Below are 14,461 nucleotides of genomic sequence, written 5' to 3' on the forward strand. Positions count from 1 at the left end.
CCAAACCCGGGCGCTGCCTCAGGCCCCGCTGCCCGGGGGCGCGGCCAACCCTCCCCGCACCGCCCACCGCCCCCGCCTGGCGGCCGAGCGCCGATCCAGACGAAGAGGCCCAGGATTGGCAGGAAGTGCGCGGCCTGCCGGGGAGCCCCGCCCCACCAGGCAGAAGTAATCGCCGGCCGCGCTGCCGAGGCGCGCGCGCGGGACGTTTGAAGGCGCGGCCATGGAGCCCCTGCAGCCGGACCCGAGCGCGGCGGCGGCGGCGGCGGCGGCCGAGGGTTGGCCGGCGGCCGATCTGGAGGCCAAGGTGGACGTCCTCATGTTGCTGCGGTCAGTGCCGGGGGTCCGGGGAGCCGCTGGGGCGGTGGCGGCCCCGAGCAGGCCGGGGTGGGCGCGAGGGGCGGCGGCGGCGGCGGGTGCCCCTCAGCCCCTGCTCGGCGGGGCCGCGGCGCGGGCTCTGACCGTTGTCGCTTTGCTTCTGCTCCAGCATGAGGGACCAGATGAAGCAGCAGCTCATGGAGTGCAGCACTGCAGTTCGTGCCAGTAAGCTTACCCCCACTCCAGCTCCCTCCAACGACCCCCTGCGTTCCTCTTAATGTGATGTTACAGTACTAAAGAATGTGACACGGCTAATATATGTATATTTCAAAAATATTTCTCGAAGTGCCCGTTATAATGATGAAATGTTTTTCTTAGTGCATTTTGCAGGCAGCTCTTAGAGACGTGTTTGAACGCTCACAAAATTGCGCACTGCCCTTTCTCCTCTTGGGTTTTCACTTTAGACCCCTCTAACGCTCTGACACGTGATGACGGTTTTCAGGTATCAGATCACTAGGGCTGAAGTCATACCAAAAGTCTCCCAAAGTGTTTGGCAGCAATACTGATTTAAGGCGTTTCTTCCTGTTCCCGTTGTCCTCTTCTGCTGAACCAGCCAGCTGCATATATAGAGCAGTGCTGTGAGCCAGCTCTGGCATGTCTAAAAAGTGCTAAATTGAAATATTTTAAAGCTTAGTTATTTCTCTGATACAGCTGATTGGTAGCGTAGTCTCACTTACAGTGGAAGAGATGATAAGACGTGGAGGTAGATAGAAATAAGAAATACCTTGTTAGTATAGCCATCAAACTTCTTATGCTTTATGCTCTGTAGATTGTGTAAAAAGTCTCTGTTGTGCTTTTTTTAGTGACATTCTTTCTTTGCAGGTCAAGAAAGTTGCCATGATCATGTCATTGAAGAAAACTTTATCAAGAAGTAAGTCATTAGATAATTTCAAACTTTCGATGTATTTTAAAATAAAGAGGAGAAGGGTTAAGAACTGAACTGGGAGGTTCTCTATCAGTTACTCTTTCTTAGCAAATCGCTGGATTAACAATCAGTACTTTGCAAGAGTCTGGTGAAAATAAAGGAAACGAAGAGAAAATATGGGGAAGAAATATTTTACTCAGTCTCCTAATGTAGCTCTGTATCTTATGTGACTTCTAAATTTCCAGTCCTTCTTGTGATGGCTAGAATTCACTAATATAGTTCCACATGCTAAAATACTCCTGGCCTTAATAATTTGTGGTTTACAGGAACAATTCTTACTTTAGACACAAAGAGAGCAAGTTAGAAATGTGATACTGATTTTAAATTTTTTGTTATCTTCACACTGTTTAGGGTTTTGTGTTTTGTTTTTTTTTTCTTCAGTGCCACACAAGATTTGGAAAGAGATGTGGAGGAAGTAAAAGTCTCTTTCCAGAACAAGACATTAGCCTTACAAAGGTAGAAATTTCTTCCTGTTTATTTGGAGGTTTCCTGTTTGTTTATTTGTGCACGCATGCATGCACTTATACATAATTCTGATTAAAATAGGATTTCAAAGTGATATGGTGTGTTACAAACATGAGAGATTTTAGTACCATTGAACCAGTAGGAATGCAGATGGAGATACCGTAGAGAACAACAAGAAAAATTTACAAGTTGAACCATGTAAACCCAAAGGTTCCTGCAAGATTGTGAAAGTCAGACTGTATAAATCAGTAAACATATTTCTTAGCAGTATTTTACAAATGCCTATGAAAAGGTGGAAGTTGATAGGTGTTATACATCTCCCGTGTTACATGGCTGTTCATTTGAATTCTCACCTTTGCCCAGCTTCCCTTCTGCAGACTCTGGGATTAATGGTGTCTGAGTATGTCTGGCAAGAGAGAAAGGAGTTGTCACTCACAAATAATCATTGATACACCTTTCTTGTCCTGAAAGTTAAGCCCCATTATTTAAAAAGTGTGATATTTAAAAGGTACTGAGTACTTTATACATATAAATTCCAATGTGAAAGTGGACATAAATGGAACCTTGGAAATATCTCTTCTGTTATTTATCTAAATCTACCTCTCTCAGTTTCTTATCAGTTCTCACCAGTTACATATTTCTTCCCCACACTATGCAGGATGCAACTCATGTTTGCCCTGAGAAACAAAATGAAGCAAAATGATAATGACTCACGGTAAGGTGTTCTTGGGGAAAGGTTGGCTAGAAAGGAATGGACTTTACACAGTTTAGTGTGACACGTTTCTACATTACTTCATTGTACCTTTTTTAAAGCAAGCTTCCTTCTTCTAGTTTTGACTGAATGATATACAGTCCACCTTCTGGCTAGAATCAGCATGATCAGACATCTTATACCCCGGGTGCATTTACATTTGGGCTCTGAATTAACCAGCCTTTGATTAGAGATCACAGGTTTTGATTCACTAGTGAGAACTGTTTGTAGTTAACGGGTTTTTGTCTTCAATGTACGAGTTACCTGCATTTATAATGGTTGAGCACATATGACAGGCTTGTAACAGAGCCTTGCCTCTGCTGTGCTGCCTTCATTAATTAATCATGTAGGAACTTAATGTCTTTGAAAAAGAACTGAAAGTTTCAAACATGTTTAAAATTAGCTTTTAATTTCCTGCCCAATATTAACGGGTGCACACATATGAAGTGTAATATGAGAAACTTAATTTCTTTCAGAAATACAGCTGAAAACATTGCATCTCCATGATGTCCCTGCGATGCACCATAATTCAGGAGCTCCAGTTGTTAGCCATTCTCAGCTGGCTAGGCTTCCTTGATGCCTTCCAAGCTCTTATGTTTTGAAATGTTAGACAGAATTAACTGAAACATAAGGGAAACTGAGAGGGAAATAAGGAGGCTATTTGGCCCCTACAACAATACTTAGTATAATAACTGTAAAATAGAAAGGGTGCAGTTTGGGTGGAGAAAAAAAAAGTATGCTTTATTTTGGTGTTAGTGGAAATGGGGATTTTTTTGTTTAATCCAAATAACCTTGATTAAAACATTTGTGCTGTTGAGCGATATTAATCGTCTTAAGGCATGCAACTATGTTTCCTTCCTTTAGACTGATCGTGGAAACTATGAAACGCATAGTACTGCTCAGTCAGGCAGTAATTGAATCTCAGCAGGTAAGTGGCAGTTGCAGCTTCTGTTGCAGTTGTGCGGGTCTACCAAGCTCAACATGGGCAGGAGCGCAATTTGAAAGTAACGGGATGGCACAAGTAATTTGAAGCTAAATATGTGGCCCAATGGGTGCAGTTTCTACTGCTGCTAAAATTGCTGAAATGCTTACTTAATGTGAGTATGCAAGAAAGTCTGCTTCTAGAGCCGCCCTTAACTGCCTTTGTGGATTGAATTAATGTCTTTCAGTATTTTTTGGAGCCAAGAGTCTAGGAAATACTTTTTTTTCTTTTTTTTTTTGTCTTTCAGCAAGCACGTGAGAAGGAACAGAAATTGATTGACATTAAAAGGAAAAGACTCTGTAAGTGTGTTAGTTATATTGTCTTTGTTTTATATTTGAATGTACAGTTCATGTTTTAAAGTTCTTCTTGTAGCAATATTAATTTACATCTGAAGTAACTGCGGCATTCTCAACACAGTTATAAAACTTCTGAAAAGAGTAGGAAGAACTGTAAAAATGAGCTGGTGTGTTGTCTACTTGAGCATGAGACTGACATATTAGAATGAGAGATGCAAGAAGTCACTCAAAAGGAATGTGGTGGCATTTCATTATTTAGTGTAAGCTCCCCAGAAAATTACACTTCATTTAATAACTTAAATCAGTCCTACAACACCAAAAGGATCTTTTTTTGTTTGTCAGACCGCACCTTTATGAAATGTTTGTAGAATAGGGGAGGAGATTTACTGACAAAGAACTCTCATGGTAGTATATATGTTGATAGTCAGTAGGCTTGTTAGAGTGGGTCAAATTTAGATCTGAAGTTGATCTTCACACGTAATGCTTGTTAAAGCATTATATTAAAGGAAATAATCCCTAGATTTGGGATTCCTGAAGGGCTATCTTCTGACAATGGGCCTCATTTCATTTCAGAGGTCGTCCAGGGTAAATAGGTAAGGTAATATGTAATAAGGTAAATATGTTTTTTGAATGCTCCTATTGTCGTATGACCAGGTTTGCCAACAGTTTTAACAACTATTGTTTGTTTCATGCATAGAAAGTGGTGTATATGTTGACAGTAATGAACAAGCACAATGAAATATCTGTCTTCATAGGAGAAATGAGCATTCTTAATATCTTTGGAAATAAGGGAAGGAATGCTGTGTCAGCATTCTTTCAGTGTATGAACTATAATAAAACCTAAATGGTTTTATTCAGTCTAGTTTTTAGCCTGGTTTCCTATGAAAAACTAGTAATATTCACTGGTGTTGTCCATATGTCCCTTGTATGACTTTGGAATTTGTGTTCAGTCAAATCTGAGAAAGGGGAAAAAGTCTTAAACACCTCTGACTATGAAAGTTATAACAACTGAAGATAGGGTGTAGGACAGATGTTCAAATTACGGTCCATGTCTGATGGAAATGCAGACAGTGTACAAAGTACTTTCCATTTTGCCAGCATCCAGGGAGCCAATCAATGTACTGTGATACCAGGTAGCCACAGCACATGTTGCCTCTTGTGTGAAAGGAATATCTTGAGGTACATCGGAGGGAAGGGATGGAGTGGGAAGTTAGGGTTATTGCAGTGGAAGTTCCTTAGATGTCTGTGAGGAAAAAAAGCATATCTTTAGTTCTACTGCTCACCTAACTACTTCTTAATGCTTCATTATCCTAATAATTGAACAGCACTAAAAAAAGCCGGAAGACAGAAACTACTGCAAATTCATACCATGATGAAAAAACAAAAGGAGGAACAAGCAAGTATGGAAGTGACCGAAATGCTGGAGAAGATACGTAATAACTTACAAAAAGAAAGAGCGATGACTACAGTAATTCAAAATGTATTCCAGGTAATGTGTCGTAGCTTCTAGAAGCAAGTTTGCAGTTTTGCATTACAGTCAAGATAACAGTGTATGGTAAATGTAACTTCAAACAAAATTGTGTTTTCTAAAAACTTTATGTAACGATGGTAATGGCAAAACTGCTGTATGAAAGGAAAACTTGATTGCTTTAAAGGCTAAAGGCATGAAATTGTCACAAACTTCTTTGGAATAATTATTTACAGAGTTTAGAGACAGTCTATCGATCTATCTTTATTCCTTCATTCTCTTAAAGGTACAAAAATGATGCATTTTCTTGGAGAATGTCTGTCACAGCAGTGGCTGTTTTTCCTTACACTGAGAGTCACCCCTACACCCCCCCCCAAATCAGTTCCCCCATCTCATGGTTAGGAAAAATGAGTAGGTCTTAATCCCGTGATACCAGTGATCCAGACTGCTGCTCTGCAGTCTGCCCCTTCTGACCACATGCGCTTCTCTGTTTGTGTCGCCCACTGCAGCCTTGTGAAACCCTTGGCCTGCAGCCACAGCCGGTCTCCAAACATTTTTGGCAGTGCAGCCTTCAACCTTTTGGTTATCCACCCATCAGATGCTGCTGACTAGTCTGTATCCATGCAGCTGGCTGGCAGGTCATCTGGAGTGTGGAGTGATGCAAAGCAAGGAAGAAAACCTCATGATTTGGGATAGGGTGGAAGGGCCTCTCCTGCACCATCCTGTGCTCAGAGCGGCTCTACTAAAGGTCACGTACGCTGTGCTGCAGTCTGGCAGTCTGCCTCTCACTGTGTGGCTTGTCCTGGGTTCCTTCACCTGGCCCCACAGATCAGTGACTTAAGTACAAAGATGGGAGGCATAGTGAAGGGTAAATTGCAGTTGCAGTGCTCCTGAGTTTGTCTGCAGACAGGGTATGAAATCCCAGTTAAGCGTGGACAAAGTTTCTTTAAAAAATTTAGACTGGGGAAGAAAGAGAGCATACTGGAGGGCTTCAGGTAGAAGACAGGATATAACCATGCTGTAAATTTGGATGATAAGGCGAATTTCAAGGATGGAAAAAGAGCCACATGTTTTTGTATTGCATGCTATGTCTACTACTAGTTTGCATTGATAACAATCTTACTCCTCAAATTCAGAACAAGAAATTAAAGATTTTAGTGGGTTTTAGATTAGATTCCTAGAATTATCTTCCTGGTTTTTATTTCTGAAATCTTTTGAGCAATAAGTAGAGCAAATCTTCTTTGGTTAAATTTAGTAATTCCCATTTTCAACCCAGAATAGCAGGGTTGTCTTGTGTTTCAGGCAAACTTTATTTCATGTGTTTAAAAAAAAAAAAATCCTCTAAATTCCTATGTTTAAAATAGGGATAGTGTGCAAGGACCTCTAGGAAATTCAAAGCACTGCTTTTTTTTTTGCCTATGTATTGACAACAGGATCTAAATGGATACTTCCCTTTCTCCTCTTTCCCCTCATCCTGCCTACTTCAAACGCTGCTGTGAATTTCAAGGGGTTCCAGATTAAAAAACAGAGAGCTTTTGAGATATTTTACTAGGAATAATCCTTTTTAAAGGCTTTTTTCTAACCACTAATCTTTCTTTCTTGTAGAATATCATAATTGGAAGCAGAATTAACTGGGCAGAAGATCCATCTTTAAAGGCAATTGTTCTACAGCTTGAAAAAAATGTCTGTCTCCTGTGAGTCGAGAGAAACAGTGTTTAATTTTATACAGTGTATGTAATCAATGTACTGAACTTGATAGATTAATATGCATCATGAAAGCACACTTTATGAATTTGAAAATTTAAACTTTCTGGAAGTTGCTGTTCTCTCTAGAGACACAACTCTATTGAAATGAAATTTAATTCCCGGTACACAACAAATGTTTGAAGAGCTAGCATAGGTAGTTTCATCAGCTGAAGAGCCACTTCATAGCTGTCCTGTCCCAAGTGCTCACGTCCCTCTGAAAGGCAGCAATAACACAAGAAAGAAGAGTAATCTGTACATTTCAAGGTTTTGTGTAAAATGGGCTTAATCCAAGGCTCTGCTGTTTCTGTCCCCTTCTGGGCACCAGCAGGCTGCAGAGCTCAGGCAGGATGCATGACCCTGCTCTGCCCCTGTGGAAAGCCCAAACCGGACAGCTTAGTTAAGTCGGTCTTTGGTTTTTGCCTTCCTTTTTTTCTTATTAAAGCATTACATACCATTTGAAGCACCGAAAAGTTTATGCTTTTAATTGTAAAAGTGGCTTGTGACTGTGCTGTGTGTTGATTAGTTAAGCAGAGCATCCAGCAGCAGACGCAACCTGTAGATGCAAAATAACAACCCTAGGGAAAATGCAGGTAAAATGGAAGAGGTGACTTCGTGCTATCCACTATGTAGCTAAGCAGTATTTTAAATATATTTTTTCATTGACAATTGCATTTTTGCTTTATGTTTAAAGAAAATTGACCAAATCATGTGTAACACGTTAAAATATTGTCACTTCTAATCTGGTAGGTCAATATCAGCTTTTAAAAGGCAGATGGGATGTGTCTTGATCGAACAAAAATAAAATGCAGACTTACTTGAAGCGGTTTTTTGGTGGGTTTTTTTTTTCCCCTTTTAATACGTTGCCCCTCTGTTTCGCTGTAGTCGTATTTTGGCACAGCCCTACCGTCGGGCCACGCCCACAGGTGCTTGGCCACGCCCGCTGTGGGCGGTGCCTCACCCGCTGTGGGCGTGGCCCGGGCCGGGCCGAGGGGCGCGGCGCCGCGGCGGCGGGGGGTCACCATGGGCAGTAAGATGGCGGCCGCCACTAGGGTCGTTCAGGTAACGGCGCTCGGCATGCGGCCCGCGGCGGGGGGGTGGCTACGGCCGGGAGCCCGACTCGAGCGGCGGGCCTCGCCGGGCGTGCGGCCGCCGGGGCCTAAGGCGGCCGGGGCCTGAGCCGCCGCCGGGGAGGCCGGTGTCCTTGGCGCGGGGGAAGAGGCGTGCGGTGGGGCCCGCCGGGTGCCGCCGGTCATCTGATGCCGGTGCCGGGTTCTCTGGTACCAAAGGATACTGCAGGGCCGCCCACACCCTTCTGAGCGCTGTTCGAGAGGGGAGGGCGCGAGCCGCCAGCTCCTCTCGAAGCCATCCCTTTTCAAGGTGAAGGTGAGACGTGGAGTCTCCTTCAGAAGACGTGTTCCAAAATAAGCTGTGTGGCTTCGACTACGAAGCTTCATCATTTACAGGTTTTTTTCTTGATGGAACTTGTCAATCCCGTCCAGCCACCGGAACTAGTATGTACAGGCAGAGCACAGCTAGCCATGCCGTGTGCTGGAACTTTGTAATTGCATGTATGCGGCTGTGTTAGCTGTTCCTGCACACACACACACTGACTGCTGGGAGAGAAGGAAGAGAATGCTTTTTCCTGCTCAGGACATTAGGGTGGAGGAATGCCTTCAAAGGTGAAATTTCTCCGTGGGTGAACATAGAACGTTAATAAGTAGGAAGTTTATCAGAGTGGTGGTAAAGAAACCAGGGGTATAGAAGTGGTTGTTTAATACATTGTATGTTCCCTTTTATTACTGTGAAGGTGATATGTGTCTAGAAATATATTTTACTATCCCTGTTTCTCCTACTACCTTGCCTTGTTCTAGGTAGTCAAGCCGCATACTCCGTTAATTAAGTTCCCGGACAGAAAAAGTAGTCCCAGACCTAAAAGTAAGTTATTTAATCTCTACATACAACTTGTGCCACCTTTCTTTGCATTAACTGTTTTATATAAGAACCAGCACACAATTATTCTGCTTCAGCTATGCGACCTAACTGATTTTGAGCAGGGTTTCTGAAACATAGTTGTTGTGGTTTGAAGGCAACTCCTTGACTCTTCCTTTTCAGACTTGGTCAAGGCAGAGTCGCAAAGGTTTCCAGTGTTGGTCTTCTACTTATATATAAGTCCCATGTTTCCAAGTACTAATATTTGCCTGAAATCATTGTGCCCAAGTCAGTTTGAAGCAGCTTTAGGTATTTGGTAATATTTGCAGGAATTATGTTACATTTTTCTTAATTGGAATGTGCAATGTCTGTGGTATTTAAAACCCTGATTATAGCTGGGAGAGCCATCCCATTGTACATTTTAAGAAGTGTTTCCTTGTGCTGCTAATTAATGCTGAGAAAAAAATAATTTCATTGCAATTTTTAACATTGATTTTTATACCTAAATTGGTATTTAGGTATAAATTGGTAGCTAAATTGGTAGCTAAATTGGTATTTATAGGATTCCCAATATTGTTACATTTAGACATCAAAGTTATATGAGTGATATGTTGTTTTAATTTTCCTTTTGAGTCAACAAAGCATTTGAAACTAAAGAGGAGACATCTTAAGAAGCTCTGTTACATTATTCTGGCTTGTTCAGAAATGATACCATACCACATTATTTGCCACAGCATTATCACATTTGTAATTTAGATTCAAGTTTAGTTTATCCATTAACATTACAAAGTATTTACAGTGCACAACAGCGCCACTTCTGACTTACCTGTGAACTCTTCAGGAACTATTTTCTGCAATAACTTCCTGTAAGAATTCTGTATGTTGTGCACAATTCAGCCAAATGCACCACCTCTCATGCCAGTGATCTGCTTTCTCAAAGGCTTGAAAATGTGTTACTTACCTCTTGTTTATCTCTGCATCAGAAGATTGTTGTGACTGTATCTTTTAAGTATGTTAGACTTTTTTACCTTAATCAGGTTCTGTTGTCTCATTAGTAAATTGTGATCTACCTCATCTTGCTTGAACACTGTAGCAATAACTATGTTTCACTGTACCAGACTGTTGCTTCTACGTAGCTGATCAGAGCTCTGCAGATCAAGACTAAACTTCTAAGGATGTGGCTGCTTGATAGGCCAGCCAGATTCTTTTACCATATTACTACTGCAACATGATGGTCTCAAACAGGGAAGGGAAAACTGTAGTAGGGACTGTATCTGAGCTAAAGCAACAGCAGTATTAAGTCTGGTACTTTTGATTCTCAACTTCTGATGTTTTTAACTGGCTAGTGTGTCTACTCTAACGACACTTCAGACTTTGAAACAAATAATAGAGGAAAATCCTTGGCAAATCTCCAGACATTTTTGTGGTGTGTGAAACAAGCTTGGAGAAACTGTTTCTTGTTTTTTCATATATAAGGTGTGTTATTTCTTGAAACAAAAATACTTTGCTGCCCATTCAGAATATGCTCCTTCTGATGGGCTCTCTTCTGCCTTGCTCTGCTTGGGACCTTCCGTTGTTCCTGAACCACCTGGTCAACTTGGGCCTTTCAGTACAGTCTTCTGTATTGAAGTGCCCCTGTACTCGGCACTGGTGAGGTCGCACCTCAAATACTGCGTTCGGTTTTGGGCCCCTCACTGCAAGAAGGACATGGAGGTGCTGGAGCGTGTCCAGAGAAGGGCGACGAAGCTGGTGAGGGGTCTGGAGCACAAGTCTTATGAGGAGCGGCTGAGGGAGCTGGGGTTGTTTAGCCTGGAGAAGAGGAGGCTGAGGGGAGACCTTATCGCTCTCTACAACTACCTGAAAGGGGGTTGCAGAGAGGTGGGTGCTGGTCTCTTCTCTCAAGTGATAGGACAAGAGGAAATGGCCTCAAGTTGCGCCAGGGGAGGTTTAGACTGGATATTAGGAAAAATTACTTTACTGAGGCAGTGGTCAAGCATTGAAACAGGCTGCCCAGGGAGGTGGTAGAGTCACCATCACTGGAGGTGTTCAAAAACCGTGTAGACGTGGCACTTCGGGACATGGTTTAGTGAGCATGGTTGGACTTGATTGATCTTATCGGTCTTCTCCAACCATAATGGTTCTGTGATTCTGTCATTCTGACTGAGAACTTCTGACTATGCCTCTCAATGGTGGCTTTTTTTCTTTTTACCAATGGTGGTTTGATCACATCGCTGCAGGTGTTTGATGTCCCAATCCTGCCATTGACTCGGACTCACTATGGCTAAAACTGGCTTCTCACCTTGGTCCTCATTGATCTTGTTGGAGGCAGGAGGGAGAGAGGCAGGCAATGCTGTGGTATTTTAACTCCTCGCATTCTCTGACTCATCCAGTCTTGGTGCTGCTTATTTTATGATTATATAGTCCCTCTGTCCCAGCTGTTTAGATGCTGCATTTGTCTTGCTCATTTTTCAGGAGCACTGAGAGGGATTTCGGGTGGTAGCATTCTGCTTTATCGGGTGTTTTAACCTTACACAGAGAGGTCTGAGTGCTTATGAAGTAAACATGTTGCTGTGAGACTCTGTCCTGCCTGGTGGGGTAATTGCATACTTCTATTGTAAAATCAGGCATGGTGGGGCAGGCCTGAGGTTCAGAATGCTGACTTTGACAACACTGCCCTTTTGTCATCAGTTCTCCTATCCTCAAACTCAAGGCACCTTATCTAATGTGAATTCCTTAAGCCTAGCTCCTGGCCCTCACCTATAAAGTGCTTGATGCTCTCCTTGGTCTCTGCATTTCATTAACATTGATTGCTGATGCCCGATATTTGGTGGTCATTCTGCACATCATTAACAAAATTTGATATGATGCCATTTTGTAATATTAAAAATAGGTACAATGCTGCATTGCATGTTGTGTTATGTCGTAGTTGTGAGCTTTACCTTTCTGTAAGCCTCTACATCTTTCTCACTTGTCTGTCTTTACAGTCACAGTAAACAAAAAGCATCATCTCAGGGGATCTTATTTATCTTGGTTGTCCTATGTAATTGCCTCCACATACACATTTATGATACTTCATGCTTTTTCTGTAAGTACAGCTTCCCAGTGAAAAAGCCTTTGTTAGGTTATATGCTGATTTATCTTCTGTTTCCACATCAGTATTTCTGCCACTCAACCATGCTTTCTTTCACTGTCAGAATTTTTTCACTGTGCTCTTGATATATTTAACAACAATAAAAACAGGTTGTGAGAAGTAGAGTGTCTTAATTATTTTAAGTATTTGTTATAACGAAGAACATTGTCAATAACTGGTAACTTTTATTGGCTGCTCATGATTAATTTTACAGTCTTCTTACATTTCTGTAAATGGTTTTGCAATCTGGGTTTCAGTACAGGAATCTCTACAAGCAAGCATGCCGTCGCTCCATGCTTCAAAAGCACAGGAGTCTGTAGGAGGAAGATCACCAGCATTTCAAAATACTTCACCTGTTAAAAGAGTACAAGGTACACCAGACACTTCTGAATTAGCAAGAACCTTACCTCAGAAATACAGGAGGAAACTTATGTCAGATGAAGAGATTGAATATATTCAAGTAAGTTTCATGTATTGGTGTGTGTTGTCTGTATCTACCTGGCATTTAGCTCATTTCCCCACCTTCTTCAAAGTTTCAAATAGGGTATTGCATTGTAATTCTTGGTAAGGGTGTGCTCCCAGTTTTCATAGCTTTGATGCACAATACCCAAACTACAAATTCTTAATACACAAGGTACGCAACCTTCACTAATTAGTAGCTTGTGGTATTGCTGAGTAGAGAGATACGGACTTCAAACAGATATGCAGATAGCTAGCGACAGTCATAGCCTACATTAAACAGCTGTTACAGAACAGGTAGTGACAGTGATTAATGTGTAGTTTGAATGTGCTGGGCAGGAGCACAGGAGCCTGCTCTTAGACCGGCAAAGGCGATTACCAGGCGATTGAAGTCCAAAATGTTTCTCTGGCTATTTTTTGTAAGTTATTTATTAGTAAGTTAACTCTTGTATTTCTAGTAGTGGACACATTTTATTAAACTTGATATAAATATTTTCTGCAATATTTGCAAATACAGCTTTGGACATGAAAGGCAAGAAAAACTTGCTTTTGTTCTGTAACAATTCTCAGCTGTAAACACTGATGCTTAAAAAGGCAGAATGCACAAAATTTGAAGAACTTGCGAGATGAATGTGGGTCTGAAATGAAAAGACTCTTGCATAGCTTTGTTAAAAAATAGGGACACCTACAGTGTAGTCATGTTAGTAGAGGAAACCCTTTTTCCTGTGGGTATGTGTGTACGGTATTATAATTAGAAATAAAATGAGTTATTTCCCATAGTAATACAATTCTTGGCCTCTAGCATAAATTTTCTAGCGGTGAGGTAAGTTGTAAAGTAATTTTGTTGGGAAAATAATGAATTGAATACCTTTCTGATTTCTCATAAAGATTGTAATGGCTCACCTTGGCTTCGTTTTTGCTTTGTAGTTTGGAATTTGGGCAGTGAAAATAATTCTAAAACTTGTGTTCACTACGGCTGTGTTTGTCAGACCTTTCTAAAGCAAGTAAGAGTCAGGGTTCTTCAGAGCTGTAATTGTAGGTTGCAGGTATTCTCCCCTGAAAAAAATGGAGCTGTTACTGGTAGATGCTGATATTTGCCACACTGTGCATAGTCTTACATAGATTAAAAATCAATGTATAAATCAGAAATTAAAACTAGAGGTCCGTCAGTTCGTCTGTAACAGTGCAAAAGAAGATGTGATCTCCAATTCCTGTTCTTTCAGTGGAATGTATTTAACTGTCTGCTTTTCTTTTACAGCGTGGAGGTCCAGAATAAGTATGGATGATAGTTCGTTGGCCACTGTTGAAGAATGAAGTATTGTGTTCACAATAAAGCCCTTTCCTTAATGTTATAAATGATTGTATATTGATAGCTGTAATAAAAACCCATGTGAAGGGTGAGAAGGTTCACACAACACACTATATATTAATTTGTGATCGAGAAGGATTTTCTGTTGATGGCTAACTAGCGATTGAATATCCTTGATGCCCACCCCATTAAAATATTTTTCTAATTAGCCATTTGCGAACTTGACAATAGCACTGAGTGATTTTATTTTTCTGCTTAAAAGGATTTGGGTATCTCATCAGGAATGATTTTACGGGCAGGAAAGGGACACTGAAGTATTCTCGGAGATTAGGGAGGTTTCGTGGTGGCTCTTAGCAGTTGCACAGCTTTGGTCGGGCAGTTGCGCAGCCGCCGTTTTCCCGGAACATCCGGGCTGAGGCTGGGAGCAAAATAAAACCCGGTTCTTCTGGGGTAATTTTAGTCGCTGACCGTTTCAGCAGAGGGCCCTTTGGCTCCAGTTAGAGTTAGAAGTCCGCAGCGTACCTCGCCCGACGGCTTCGTTTTCAGCGCAGCGCTGGCGGGCAGGCCTTCGCTACGGCTTTGCCGCCTCAGAGGGAAGCGGCCCTGTGCGGCCGGCGCGGCCCCGC

The 14,461-nt window shown here is 41.9% G+C and overlaps 2 protein-coding genes across 2 annotated transcripts; both read left to right on the top strand.

Moving 5' to 3' along the window:
* The first annotated feature begins 220 nt into the window (after positions 1-220).
* CENPH (centromere protein H) lies at positions 221-7,822 on the top strand. The gene is made up of 9 exons (XM_059833480.1): positions 221-327; positions 485-540; positions 1,198-1,246; positions 1,682-1,756; positions 2,424-2,480; positions 3,381-3,444; positions 3,746-3,797; positions 5,120-5,283; positions 6,868-7,822. The coding sequence occupies exons 1-9, from the start codon at positions 221-223 to the stop codon at positions 6,958-6,960; spliced, it is 717 nt and encodes a 238-aa protein (XP_059689463.1). The 3' UTR covers positions 6,961-7,822.
* Positions 7,823-8,006: 184 nt separating this feature from the next.
* On the top strand, positions 8,007-14,057 carry KGD4 (alpha-ketoglutarate dehydrogenase subunit 4). The gene is made up of 4 exons (XM_059834141.1): positions 8,007-8,067; positions 8,880-8,943; positions 12,325-12,527; positions 13,785-14,057. The coding sequence occupies exons 1-4, from the start codon at positions 8,029-8,031 to the stop codon at positions 13,800-13,802; spliced, it is 324 nt and encodes a 107-aa protein (XP_059690124.1). The 5' UTR covers positions 8,007-8,028; the 3' UTR covers positions 13,803-14,057.
* Positions 14,058-14,461: the final 404 nt, after the last annotated feature.

Source organism: Gavia stellata, chromosome Z, assembly GCF_030936135.1.
Source record: "Gavia stellata isolate bGavSte3 chromosome Z, bGavSte3.hap2, whole genome shotgun sequence".
NCBI lineage: Eukaryota > Metazoa > Chordata > Aves > Gaviiformes > Gaviidae > Gavia > Gavia stellata.